General features: G+C 37.3%; 1 protein-coding gene across 1 annotated transcript in view; it reads left to right on the forward strand.

The window, feature by feature from the left end:
* The first annotated feature begins 4,024 nt into the window (after window positions 1-4,024).
* The window catches only part of SFMBT1 (Scm like with four mbt domains 1), a 54,814-nt gene continuing 44,193 nt past the window's right edge, over window positions 4,025-14,645 (forward strand). The window contains exons 1-2 of the mRNA XM_044916857.1: window positions 4,025-4,173; window positions 10,918-11,012. Coding sequence (XP_044772792.1) covers window positions 4,146-4,173; window positions 10,918-11,012 — 123 coding nt within the window. The 5' untranslated portion in view covers window positions 4,025-4,145. The remainder of the gene's footprint in view (window positions 4,174-10,917; window positions 11,013-14,645) is intronic.

Here is a 14,645-nt window from a genome sequence, read left to right on the forward strand (position 1 = left end):
TTCCTTTTAACTACCTGGTAAATACTTACTGAATTAAAGTATTTTCTTGCAACTACTATATGGACTGGATACCTACCTCTAGAGCCACACTTAGTCTCTTTCCTTCTACATAAGTGCTTTAAAAGTTACTTGTGTTGGAACTGTTAAATGATTTTGACTGAGGATCTCTCCCACAGAAATCTCTCTTGCATTATTGTAATTTTTCCATGTAATAATGCTCTTACTCAGTGTTTAGTCTTAGCCTTGAAAACAAAGTGCATTAACTTGAAGCTGGCCCAGTAGAGGCTTAGGGTGTGGACTGCATGTGTAAGCTAAAACAAGATGAAGGCTGGTTGTTGTTCATATGGCTTTTTGACCTTTTAAAAGAGCTGTCAGAAGGGAAGTATCCCATGGTTTTACACTGATGTAGCTCCAAAAATGAAATAGTGAATTCAGTTTCATTTTCATTTTTGTTTTGTTGTGTGTATGTGTGTGTGTGTTTGACCTCAAAGCTTATTTTGTACACTTAGCTTTTAGTATGTCTCATAAGGGCTTTAGTATGTCTTCTTAGAGCCCTTTATAAGTATCTAGGCACTGTATTTCACCAAAATATTCTAAAGAAGATGAGCAAGGTTAGATCAGTTAGTTCATGAGAATTTATTTAAATGAATAGCTCTAATGTGTTTTGGTCACCCACCACAAGAGGAATTATAATACCAAAATCAATGATAAAATAAAGTAAAACAATTTAATATGATAGGAAGTAAATGAAATAAAAGGAAATAAATGAAAAATGAATTAAATTTCCATATTCTAAGCTCCCGGGTATTTTACTGCTTTTTTCCCCCCTCATTGCATAGAAAGAGAGCATACTAGCAATGAAGAGATCTAACGGATGTTCCACAGCAAAAGTCTTCATCAGTTTATTTCTCATAATCCTATTAAGATGATGAACTGATTGTTCATTGGTTAAAATCTTAGTGATGCTGTAAGATTGAAAAAATAGGAATGCCTGGGTGGCTCAGTCGATTAAGCGTCTGCCTTTGGCTCGGGTCATGATCCCAGGGTTCTGGGACCAAGTCCCGCATGGGGCTCCCTGCTCAGCGGGGAGCCTGCTTCTTCCTCTCCCTCTGCTTGTGCTCTCTCACTCTCTGTCAAATAAATAAATAAAATCTTTAAAAAAATATCACAGCCTTAGCTTTCAGCTTCATAAATCTTGTGGTTTTCCCAACTCTCTTGTCCTTGGCTTTGAAGCTTCACTTATTTTATATATATGGTGTGTGTGTGTGTGTGTGTGTGTAATCATTTTGCGTTAGGTGGCTCTCTGCACAAAATATGCTGGCATATTCCAAGAGTTTATGAACATAAGCAGTGGATCACATCTTCAAAGCCTACTGAACCACCAGATATTTATGTGGCCTTGGCTTTGCTCCATCAGCCCATGATGAAGAGACAGGTGTTCTCTGTAGAGATGATGCACTAAGTTAGTGCCATAGGAACTTGACTCAGTCAACACTGTAGAGAGTTAACATTAACTCAGCATTTACCACGTGGTCAGTTCTATGCTGAGTGCTGTTCGCGGATTGTCTTACTGATCTTCATAGCGGTCCTCTGAAGTGGGTACAGTACTGTTATCCGTCTTTTACAAATGATGCCATTGGCACAAATGAGTTAAATCATTTGTTAAAAGTCACAAATGTAGGGGCGCCTGGGTGGCTCAGTTGGTTGGGTGTCTGACTTTGGCTCAGATCTTGATCTCGGGCTCCTGGGACTGAGCCCCACGTTGGGCTCTGCACTGAGTTGGGAGTCTCATTGTCCCTCTCTCTCTCCCTCTGCCCCTCCCCCTGCTCTCTCTCTCAAATAAATAAATAAAATCTTTTTTTAAAAAGTCACAAATGTAGTCAAATAAACAATGGATACAGGATTTTAAAAAGTTAATATAAATAATGTCCTTCATTTGCTTTTTCCACTCAGCAGTATAGACAACATTCCCATGTGCTTTTATGGATCTACCTAAATTCTTCTAATGGTTGTAGAGTATTTCCCAGTATAGGTGTATCATAATGTATGTGGCCATTCCATTCCCATTTGGTAAACACATAGGTTGTCTCTGGTTTCTCACCATTAAAGATAATACTGTGGCAAGCATCACTGGTTATGAAGCCTCCCATACATGTGTTTTGTATGAAAGATTCTTAATACCAGAATTGCTGCTCAAAGAGTTTGTGTCTTTTAAATCTTTGTAAGTTAAATTATTTTTCATTAAATTCTTCTCCAAAAAGGTGGTACCAATGTGTACTCTGAAGTTCTCCCATTCATCCAACTTCCTTGTCAACACTGGACCTTTTTAGTTTTAAAATTTTTACCAATCTGAAAGGTGAAAAAGTCGTATATAATTAAAAATTATTTTCCTCATTCCTAGTGAGATTGAACACATTTTTATAAGCTTTAACTCTGATTTTTTAATGTGGATCAGTTAAATATTTTGCCCGTTTTTCTTTTTTGTTGTTGTTGAATTACAGGAGCTTGTATATGGAAATGAACCTATTCTATGTTGCTAATATTTTCACCCATCTCCATGGTCTTATTTATTTATTGATTTTTAGTAAAGTATAATTGACAAATAATATTCTGTTTCAGGTGTACAACATAATGACTCAATGTTTGTATACATTGCAAAATGGTCACCAGAGTAAGTCTAGTTAATATCCATTACCATACATAGTTACAAAAAAAAAACAAAAACTTTTTCTTGTGATGAGAACTTTTAAGATAAACTGTCTTACCTTTGAATTTTATTTATGGTGTCTTTCGCCATGTAGAAGTCTTATGCTTACATGTTTTCTTTGCTGTCATTCCCTTATGGTTTCTCAACTTGGGTCCAGAGGGATCTTTTTTAAAACACAGATTTGATCATTTCCTTTCTACGTTTAAAGAAACCCTCAGGGGTGCCTGGGTGGCTCAGTCAGTTAAGTGTCTGCCTTCGGCTCAGGTCATGATCCCAGGCTCCTGGGATCGAGCCCCGCATCGGGCTCCCTGCTCCATGGGAAGCCTGTTTGTCCCTCTCCCACTTCCCCTGCTTGTGTTCCCTCTCTCGCTGTGTCTCTCTCTGTCAAATAAATAAATAAATAAATAAATTAATTAAATAAATTAAATAAATACAATCTTTTAAAAAAAAAATAAAGAAACCCCAGTTGCTTCCCACTGAGAGGCAGTAAAATACAGTGCTTGAGGACATGGAATATAGACATTTTGCTTGGCTTGAAACCTGGTTCTCTTACTTCCTCGCTGTGGAGCCCTAGGAAGGTCAGGTACTTGTTCTGTGCCTGGACAGGACGGGGAGGAACTGCAAGTGGGTATGAAGTGTTTTTTCAGGGGAAGGGAAATATTCTAAAACTGGATATAGTGGTGGTTACACAACTCTGTAAATTTACTCAAAACTGTGGAATTATACACTTTTTAAAGTGGGAAATTTTGGTATGTGAATTATAATAAAGCTGTTCTAAAAAAACAAATGGGTTCAAAGCTTATTTTGGAGAGGTTCCCTTTATAAGTGTAACTGTAGACTAATGTAATTGATACTTTTTGGTTCTGCGTAATATTCTAGATAAATGCAATAAAAAACTAGATAAAGTAATATATCCTTAATCTTATTCATTGGATAAGACAGAGCATTGAAAGCTACCTTTTTCCTTCAGAAATTCATTAGGAATTAGGGTTTTTGTGGGTAGGAGTCATGGTGCTAAATCCTACATCTAAGGTTAAAGAGTGATTCATATACTTGTTAGTTTGTTGTGATTTTTAGATATCAAGATCTTGGTAGTGCAGTCTCTGCATACACACACACACACACACACACATATTTACATACGCAGTCTCCAAAATTAGGAAAGGTATCCATTTTTTTCTCTAATCCCCTCTATTCTGCCAGTGTGTGTCTGTTTTATGTGCCCTCCTAACTCACTGGAGTGCCAGGTCTTATGAATGAGTAAACATGCTTGGGATTCAGGCTGTTTATGTGTTCTTTTTGATTTTCCAGCACTTTCATTTGGACCCTTGGATGCCCATTGAGCAAATGCTTGAGACCTGCAAGTAATCTTCAGATCATAGCAGAACTGTAAGGCCTGCCCTTTGCGTGGGGAGGAGACAGCTCATGTTCTGTGGAAATGAACGGGGAGCAGCAGCTTGATGCAGGTATTGGTTTTGCTGAGCAGAATTCATTTCTCATAGTGCAGAATTCTCTTACTTACCTGTGTTGTCTGATTTGTCTTTCTACCACTGAACGGGAAGCTCTTTGAAGATATGAGTTCTTTCTCTGTCCCTAGCAGAGAACCTGGCACTAGGGGGTCCTCATAATGTTTGCTGAAAAAGCAAGTAACTTTTATGAACAGACGTCTTAAAAAAATTTAATTTTGATAGTTATTTTGAATTATTTTGAAATAATTATAGATTCATGAGAAGTTGCAAAGATGGTACTGACAGGTCTTGTGTACCCTTCGCCCAGTTTCTACCATTAGTTACATCTCCTCTAAGTATAGTACAATATAAAAGCCAGGAAATTGACCTATGTATAAAGTATATGTAGTTCTCTCTCATTTTATCACATGTAGCTTCCCATAACCGTCACCTCAGTCAAGATACAGAACTGTTCCCTTACCACAAAGAGCTCTTCTCTACTCCCCCCGTCATCTATCCCACACTGTCCCCCAATCTTCTCTTACCCCAGGCAACTGTTAGTCTCTTCTCCATCTCTGTGTTATTTCAAGAATGTTACATAAATAGAATCACATAGTATATGACTTCTTGAGATTTGCTTTTTTCATTCAAGATAATGCCCTTGAGAGCTCTCCAAATTCTTGCATGTATCAGTTTATTGCTCAGTAGTATTCCATGGGTGTACTACAGTTTGGTTAACTCTTCATCTACTATAGTACATTTTGGTTGCTTCTGGTTTTTAGCTATTACAATAAAGCTGCTGTGAGCAATCATGTACATTAAGATTTCATTTTTCTGGGGTAAATACCCAGAAGCACAATTGCTGGATCATATGTTTAATAAAGAGACAGCCAAACTACTTTCCAGAGTGGCTGTACATTCTTACCAGCAATGGATGAGAGATCTGGTTTCTTCACATCCCCCTCTGCCATTTGGTATTGTCACTGTTTTTCAAGTCATTTTGATTTATATGTATATAGTGTTTTTGAATGTATCTCTTTGTATGGCTGTTTAGTGGTTGCCCTAGGTATAACACTATCTATACATAACTTAGCATACTTGCTGGTGTCATCATTTTATTAATTTGAGCCAAGTGTGGAAACTTTACCTACTTTTATATCTCTTTACCTTTATAATTGTCTTAAATATTTCCTCTACAGACTTTGAGAACCACATCAGACACTGTTAAATTTTGCCTCAACTGTCAAACATAATTTAAAGTTAGAAGGACGAGGAAAATGTATTATATTTTCCAGTATTTTTACTCTTGAAATTGTCCCTTATTCCTTCCTGATTTTCTGATTACTTCTTCTGTCATTCCATTTCTGTTTATAGAATTTTTTTAGGGTTGATCTGCTAGTGATAAAATATTTTACCTTCCTAGGACAGTGCCTTAATTTCCCTATTAATTACTGAAGGATATTTTTGCTGGAAATGGAATTCTGGGTAGAAAATTCTTTTCTTTCATCTCTTGAAAAATACTGTGCCTTCTGGCCTCCATGGTTTCCGATGAGAAATCTGCTGTCATTGGAATTCCCTCGCCTCCATTCACCTTAAATTTCTCTTCCTGCTGTCAAGGTTTTTTTCTGTCTTTAGTTTTCAGAAGTTTGACACTTGGTGTGTCTTTGCACATATTTCCTTGGGGTTTATCTTGTTTGGGGTTTTCTTAGTTTCTTGAATCTTATGTCTTTTGCCAGAATTGGAAAATTTTCAGCCATTATTTCTTCAAATACTTGTACAGCCCTGTTCTCTTTCTCTTTTTCTGGGACTCTGCGGGCACCAGTGTTAGATCTTTTCTTGCTGTCCCACACTCTTTTCATTTTTTTTCTTTCCTCTGTCTTTAATTGTAGTCATTCTTCCCTCTATCCTTTTTATTCTGCTAAGGGGCTTACTATGGAGTTTTCTTATGGTTATGTATTTTCAATTCTAAAATTTCTATTTTGAGCTGAAGAAGGATGAGGAATGGGAATAGTCCCAACCTAAACCACAACCCTGCTCTTCTAACCACGTCCAGTGGCTTGTCTTGAATAGTTAACTTTTCCGTTTGTTGTGTGCCTTCAGCTAATTTCACAACTTTGAAATAGTTGATTTTCATCATTTTTAGCCAGCGTTTTTGCTACTTTTCTGGGAGAGTGGGTTCACCGAGGTACTTACTCTGCCATTTAGGAAGTTTATCAGTGTTTTGTTTTAAATGTTATTGTTAACTCATGGATTTAAAGTGCATGCATGTGCATGTGCAAACACATGCGTATACACACACATACACATATGTGATGAGTTTGATTCCATTGCTATCATCCTTCATTTGATGATCAAATTGCCCCATTCTAGCAATGAGCATTCTTTCACATTGGTTCCTGTGTTCTTTTGGTGTGATGTCATGTATCTTTGATAGTTCCAGTCCTTGCTTTCTAGGGTAGTAAGATTCCCAGGTACCTCTTGCACATTTTCTGCCCCAGTCTTACAATCTACCATTTCTCAGGGAAACTGTGTATTTTCTTTTTTATTGATAGTGGATATAATATTTAGAGACCGCAGTCTGGGTGCTGGGGTGCTCATTGATACTAGGTTGTCGTTTCTTGTAGGCCTTATCCATTGACATAGCTGGAAACTACACGTCTTTTGAAGAGAAAAGAGTCCGATGGCTTTGTTTTATATTCACAATTTTAATTTAAAATTGCAGGGCTTTTACGCTTGTGTCTCCTTTCTTTTGGAATTGTGTTGTTTCATAATGATGCTAATATCACTTATTTTTACCCTATAATATTTCTATAATTTTTTCAACAGTACCAACATTCCAAGTATTAATATCAGTGTGAGGTTTAAAATTTCTTCATGGTTTTTGCCTCTAAATATATTCCACTGGGGTTTGCAGTCAGATATTATATTTTAATATGACATGAAGTAATCCTGTTTTCCTTGTGGTTATGTCACCAACAGGCATATTTGTTTCAGTTGGAATTTTTTTCTTTTGATTTAAATATGTTTCTAAAATTTTATAAAGTATCTACATAGTGATAAAGTCAAAATTATGTAACATTCCCATTTTCAATCTGATACTATTCATCCTTTTCATTCTTCCCTATATGTGCAACTGGTTTTTATTATTTTACTCTTCTGTTGTTCATTTAAAAATTATAAACAAGTATGTGTGTGACTACATACATATATATATATTCATAGTCGTATCTCTTAGATACTGGAAATTATCCCACATCAGTATGTAGTAATCTTTCCCTTTTACAGCCATATGGATGTAGGGACCTTATTTTATTCAGCCAGTTCCTTACTGGTGGACATTTGGGTTGTTTCCAATCTTGGCATTACAAATAGTACTGCAACGAATAGCTTTGTACATGTCTTTGTATTTTTGCCAGCATATCTTTGGGATAGATTCCTAGAAGTGGGATTGTTGGATCAAAAGGTAAATACATATGTATTTTGCTGGTACTGCCAAGTTCTCTTTCACCAGGGTTGTCATTGTGCTTTACCTGCTTAAGCACAGCCTTACCATAGAGTATGTTGTCAAACTTTGGAATTTTTTTCCAGTCTGATATCTCAGTGTAGTTTTAATTTACATTTCTTTTAAAATGAGTAAATTTACACATCTTCCCATATGTTTAAGGACCATTTGCATTTCTTTTTGATAAATTCTCTTTTTCATGTATTTTGCTCATTTTTCTATCAGATTATTAGTTTGTTTCTTCTTGGCTTGTTAGTAGTTTTTAATTTATGAGAGATTTTAGTTCTTTAATGTAGTCGGTGTTTATTTTTTTATTTGTAAATTAGCATGCTGTTTGAGGGAGAAGGTTCCTGGCTAAGGACCATGAGTGTTCAACCTTATTATGGTTTGGTAATGGAAATTGACTTTCTACTGACCCATACTTCCGGGATGCTTCCAGTGTAGTCTTTGTTGGCTTGTTACATTTCTGGTGAAAAATTTCAAACAAGTAAAAACAAATGGAAAACAATTTAACAAACACACATGGATAAAAATGAATGGAAAACAATACAGCAAACATCCGTGGTACCTACTGTGAAGAATTAATGTTAACATTGTCCAATATTTGTTCCCATTTTTTTTATTCCTGTAAAATATCCTTAACACAAAGTTTGCCCTTTTAACCATTTTGAGGTGTACAGTTCAGTAGCATGAAGTACATTCACGTTGTTGTACAACCATCAGCACAGTGATCTCTAGCACTTTTTCATCTTCCCAAGCTGAAACTCTGTACCTGTTACACAATAACAACTCCCCATCTCTCTTTCTCCCCAGTCCTTGGGAGCCACCGTTCTCTTTTCTGTCTCTCTGGATTTGACTGCTCTAGCTCTTACGTTTAAGTGGAATCATACAGTATCTGTCCTTTTGCAAGATCCTGTCCTTAGGTTCATCCATGTTGTCATATGTGCCAAGATTTCCTTCCTTTTTAAGGCTGAATAATATTCCATCATGTGCATATACCATCTTTTGTTTATCCGTTTATCTGTTTATGAACACTTGGGTTGCTTCCACCTCTTGGCTCTTATGACTCTTATTGCTCCAAACTTTTATGTACAAATATCTGAGTCCCTGCTTTCAGTTCTTTGGGGTATGTACCCAGAAGTGGAATTGCTGGATCATAGGGTGATTGTATTTTTTAATTGTTTGAGAAACCACCATATAGTTTTCCACAGTGGCCCCACCATTTTCCATTACCAGACCAGCAGTGCACAAAGATGCCAATTTTTCACATCCTTGTCAACACTTGTTTTCTGCTTTTTTGGGTAACGGTCATTCTAGTGGGTGTGAGGTGTGTCTCCTTGTGGTTTTGATTTGCATTTCCTTTATGATGTTGAACATGTTTTCATGTGTTTTTTTTTTTTTTGAAAGAAATAAAACCTAATAGGGTTTAAGCCTCTTTTGTACTTCCCTTCTAATCCTATTTTCTCCTCTCATCTCCGAAGGTAGCACTGTTGAAGTTGATGTATGTTCTTCCCACCTTTGTTTTTGTTTTTTTTAAGATTTTATTTATTTATTTATTAGAGAGCGAGCGAGAGAGAAACAGCATGAGAGGGGAGAGGGTCAGAGGGAGAAGCAGGCTCCCCGCTGAGCTGGGAGCCCGATGTGGGACTCGATCCCAGGACCCTGGGATCATGACCTGAGCCGGAGGCAGTTGCTTAACCGACTGAGCCGCCCAGGCGCCCCCCACCTTTGTTTTTATACTCTTATTAATATGCATGCATTTATAAACATGATACTGCAAAGTTTCCTTTGAAGTCTAAACTGTATCTTGTGCTTTTCATTCTGCACCTGCTGTTTTTATTCGATGTGGGTTTTTTTTTTTTGAGATTTATCTATGACAATACTAGTTCATTCATTTCATCTGCTATATAGTACTACTCCATTGTAGAATTGCTGTAATTTAGCTCTTCTCCTACTGATTGCTTTTGTCTGGTGCTATTACAAACAGTGCTGTGGTGAGCATCCTTGTACTTGCCTCCTTGTGTTTGTGTGAAGCATAGGCTCCTTTAGGGTGTACTCATTCAGCAACTGTTTATTGTGAACTTGCTAGTGCCAGGCATTGTTGTGGGCAGTGAGGATACATCAGGAAACAAAACCCTGCTCTTCGAGAGTTTATGTAAATTGGGATTATTTGATTCTGGAATATTTGAATCTTTGCCCACTCCACAAAAATTTATTGAGTCTGCTGTGACAGAGATATAGGAGTGACCAAAACAAAATTCTGTCTTGATAGAGTTTATTTTCTAATGGGGGAGGATAAAAAGATGTATGGCATACTGTCAAGTAGAAATGAATGCCTTTAAGATAACGAAAGCGGAGTCTGGGGTTTCTGCTTTAGATAAGTACTGATGGAAGGCCTTTCTGGAGAGAGGACATTTGAGGAGAGGCTTGAATGAAATGAAGCTGGGAATGACACTGGGGAATGAGTCTTTAGGTGAGGAAATGAATGCAGAGGAGGCTTGGAAGAAAGAACATGATTAGAGAAGAATAGTAAGAATCCCAGGGTCACTTGAGTGCAGGGAGCAAAGAGGCTGATTGGGGATGAAGTGGCAGGGAAGGTAGCCAGAGGTCAGACCATGTTGGGCCTTTGCAGTCTCCCAAAGAGTTTAGATTTTATTATAATTGGGATTAAAAGGTGAACGATATAGTGGTTAGGTCTTGGGCTAGAGAGAGAGCAATAGAAATGATGGGAAGTGGTTAGATTCGGGATATATTTTAAAAGTGGTACCTACAGAATTTTCTGATGGTTTTGATGTAAGATGTGCAAGGAAAGTTGGAAAACAAGGATAACTCAACATTCTTGGATTGAGCCAAAATATAGACTGGTGGAGGTGTCTTTTACTCAGTTGGAGAGTACTAAGGAAGAATCAGGTTGAAAATTTACATTTGAAATGCCTATTAAGTATCTCAAATAGTTGGCATTAGATACTAAATGATGGTCCAAAGTGATTGTAACAGTTACACTCTCACCAGCTTCATCCTGATGGATTCCAGCAGGAGACCGCATGTCACACTTCCGTGCTGTTGGGATTCATCAATAATCAATGCAGTAAAGGAACCTGCCATTAAAAAAAAACCGCATAATTATTTTGTGTGTAAAATCAGTTAACTTGTTGTGAAGTAAATTGTGTAAGTTAGGGTTACTAATTTTATGTTTTTATACCTTGAGTTTTCTTTAATTGGGGCTCACCTGTTTCCTTTTGTTTTGAATTTAATTCCAGATGCTGGATCTGGTGTGGAAGAAGTGGAATTAAGCTGGGAAGATTATCTAGAAGAGACAGGGTCCACTGCAGTTCCCTATGGATCTTTTAAACATGTAAGCAGTAACTGTATTTGTTTTACTCACTATGTCCCATTCCTTTGTCTCATTGTACCCTCATTAGAGAGTTTAGAGTTATTTTAAGTTGGAGCACTTGAAAAGATTTGATGGCTTTTTCCTTTTCCCTCCTCCTGCCACCCTCATTATGAAAGCTGGACATATTTTTTTTTAATATGTTATTTATAAGTAATCTCTACACTCAACTTGGGGCTTGAATTTACAATCCTGAGATCAAGAGTCGCATGCTCTACTGACTGAGCCAGCTAGGCCCTCCTGGACATATTTTAAAATCCTTTTTGGTTTTGTGTATTTTCTGCCACTCAGTGCAGGACTTGTCTTTTTGACTAGTCATGAATATTCCTTTATTTTTGTCAAAAAACCCTCTATAATTGAAGAAAATGGTTTATTTTCTTGCACTTTGTTTTATGACCATTGGCTTGCACATTGGGAGTAATTTCAGTAACATTATTGCTTTCTCTCATGTTGAGCAGAAGCGTGAGTAACGTCATATAGTGGGTCAGATTAGTGGCCAGTGCAGCATAGTTTTATGCCCTAATAGCCCAGTTTAATTCTTAATCCATTGACTACATATTTGCCCTGTGTGATGTCTTTAGAATGTAAGAAAATACTCCAAATTTTATTAATAATTTATATTCAGACCTAGTTTTTTAACCTGTTCACTTACACTCCATCTTAAAACATAGAATTATTGATTCTATTGATTTCATGTTTGTCTTAGTCTGTTCAGGCTGCCATAACACAATACCATAGATTGGGTGGCTCAAACAACAGAAGTTTATTTTCTCACAGTCCTGGAGACTGGAAGCCTGAGATCAGGGTGCCATTATGGTTAGGTTCTGGTGAGGACTCTTTTCCTGGTTTGCTGACAGCCTCCTCACTGTGTCCTCACATGGCAGAGAGTGAGAGAGCAGGCTCTCTGGTGTCTCTTCTTATATGGACACTAATCTTACTGAATCAGGGCTCCAGTTCTATGGCCTCCTTTCCCCTTTACTACCTCCGTGAAGGTGCTGTCTTCAAATACAGTCACATTGGGAGTTAGGATTTGAACATACGGATTTTGGGGAGACACAATTCAGTCCATAGCAGTGTTCAACAGGGCATAGTTCCTTTGTTCTAGGATTTGAGAAGGCACACACACTCACTCAGAATTGTTTGATTTTGTCAAGTTGAACTGTATTCTTAAGTGTTTTTACAAGCTGAAGAATCCTGCTTATTTTCAGTTTGTTTTGTAAAAACTCAGTCATGATAGTTGTCCTTTCTGTTTTTTAGTTCATTTATGTTTTTCTTAAATTGAAGTGGTGAGATTTATATATTTTAAGTAAGGATTTCATTTTATATTGACTAATCTTTTATAAACGGTTTCAATATTTTTTAACATAGAAAGTCTATTTGTGATCATGTAATATTTTTGAATTCTTGTTTTATATGTATTTATACAAGCTTATTTATTTATACTAAAATGAAAATGGAGGACAAATTTTCTGACCAAAATCCTGGATCTAAAAAAATGACATTTTAAAGAGACAGATCCACCTTTTCTCTTTGGCAAAGCAACAAGGAGAATGAAAAATAGATGTATACTCTCTCATCATCAAATGTAGAAAATATTTGTAAGCTTTAATCAGTATATCGTGAAGGGCTGCCAAATATAGTGAAAATCAGGCAATGGTATAGGAAGATGCTGGGAAGAGATATGCCGGTGGATAGCTGATCACAGGCAAAGCTGGTAGAACTCAGATCTCTAGGACAGTGGAGATGGATGTTTAAGCTGCTGGCAAGAGTTTTATAGGACCCAGTTTGGAATAAAGGAGGGAGGGAAGATGGGGCTGAAGAAGAAATTAGAGGCAAAACCACATTTGCAAGGAGGACGAGTCTAAGATAGTAAAATAGTTTTCCTCATGGTACATGTCTGTTGGAGGAAACAGCACCAGCTTTGGGAAAGGCACTAAGCTTTATCTGAGTCTTCCTGAACAAAAGCTTTAAGCTGCTAGGGGAAGGGATGCAAACCCTGTTAACCCCAGGATGCAGGGGAAATCCATTGCAGCCTAGAGATAGAAGAAATAAAAGCCTTTTGTCCCTGGAAGAGGGATAGGAATACAAGCTGGAGCAATCGAGGTCCCTTACAGTTGGGAGAGGGGTAAGATCACTGAGAAGTTCCTACTCCTTTTTTTTTTTTTTTTCAAGATTTTATTTATTTATTTGACAGAGACACAGCGAGAGAGGGAATACCGCAAGGGAAGTGGGAGAGGGAGAAGCAGGCTTCCCGCAGAGCAGGGAGCCTGACACAGGGCTCTATCCCAGGACCCTGAGATCATGACCTGAGCTGAAGGCAGACGCTTAACAACTGAGCCACCCAGGCGCCCCGAAAAGTTCCTACTCCTAAGACTCAGGACACAGAACCTGACTGAGACTGAGGCTGAATCTCAGAGAATGTGCTTTCCTGCTTGTCCTCAACCCCCAAGTTAGGAAATGTTGGGTAGCAAAGGTCTGTTTGTAGGAGGCAGACAAGCTTGTGGAGAGAGGTGGTCTTTGAGATGCAGTCACAAAGAAAAGACCTAAATCTGAGGGTCTAGCAGCAAATATTGAGGGAAAAAGCCCTCTGGCAAATGAGCCTCTACCTTAAATAGAAAATGCTAATGTATCTTAGAGCCTGTGGTGTACTGTGAATAATTAAACAACAACAAAACCCAAACCCAGTTCCACTCCTAACTACATTGACTTTAACCTTTTCCCTCAAATTTAGGCCTAAAAAGAAACATGCCCATTTCCAGGCATAAGTGTTATTTGTTTCAATCTCGATTATTCTATACAGGATGTCTGGCTTTTAACCCAAAATTATGGGACACATGAAGAAGTAAGAAAAAAATAGCAAACTGTCAAGAGACAAAGCATTCAATAGCACTAGACTCATAAGGCCCAGATATTGAAACTATCAGACAGACAGTTGTAAATAACTATGAGTACTAGGTTAAAGGCTCTAAACAACATGTGTGAACAGAAAGGGAATTTCAGTGGAGATGGACACTATTAGAAAGAGTCAAGTGGAAATCATAGAAATGAAAAATATGGTAATAAGAGATGTCAAATGCCTTTGACAGGCTTATTGGGAGACTTGACACAAATGAGGAAAGAGTCAGTATACTTGAAGATAAGTCAATATAAATTGCCCAGACTTGAAATGCAAAGAGAAAAGAGGTGGCAAAAAACCAGACCAGAACATCCAGCAGCTGCAGACAGTATAAAAAAAGCTTAATGCTTATGTAATTGGAATCTCAGGAGAAAAGAAAGTCAGGAAAATATATTTGAAGAGCATAATTGACCACTGTAGCAGAATAAAGGAGAAAAATCACATTATCAACTCACTATATAGAGAAAAATATTTGGTAAAATTCCACACCCACTCATGATATCAAAAACTCTTAGCAAACTATAGATGGGAATTTCTTTAATTTGCTAAAGGATATCTATAAAAAAAATCTACAGCAAACTTCATTAATAGTAATATGCATACCTTCTTTTAATTATGGAACAAGATAAAAATGTTGTCTAACATGACTTCTGTTTGATATTGTATTAGAGATTCTGGCCAATACAATAAGATAAGACAAA

Source organism: Neomonachus schauinslandi, chromosome 1, assembly GCF_002201575.2.
Source record: "Neomonachus schauinslandi chromosome 1, ASM220157v2, whole genome shotgun sequence".
Taxonomy (NCBI): domain Eukaryota; kingdom Metazoa; phylum Chordata; class Mammalia; order Carnivora; family Phocidae; genus Neomonachus; species Neomonachus schauinslandi.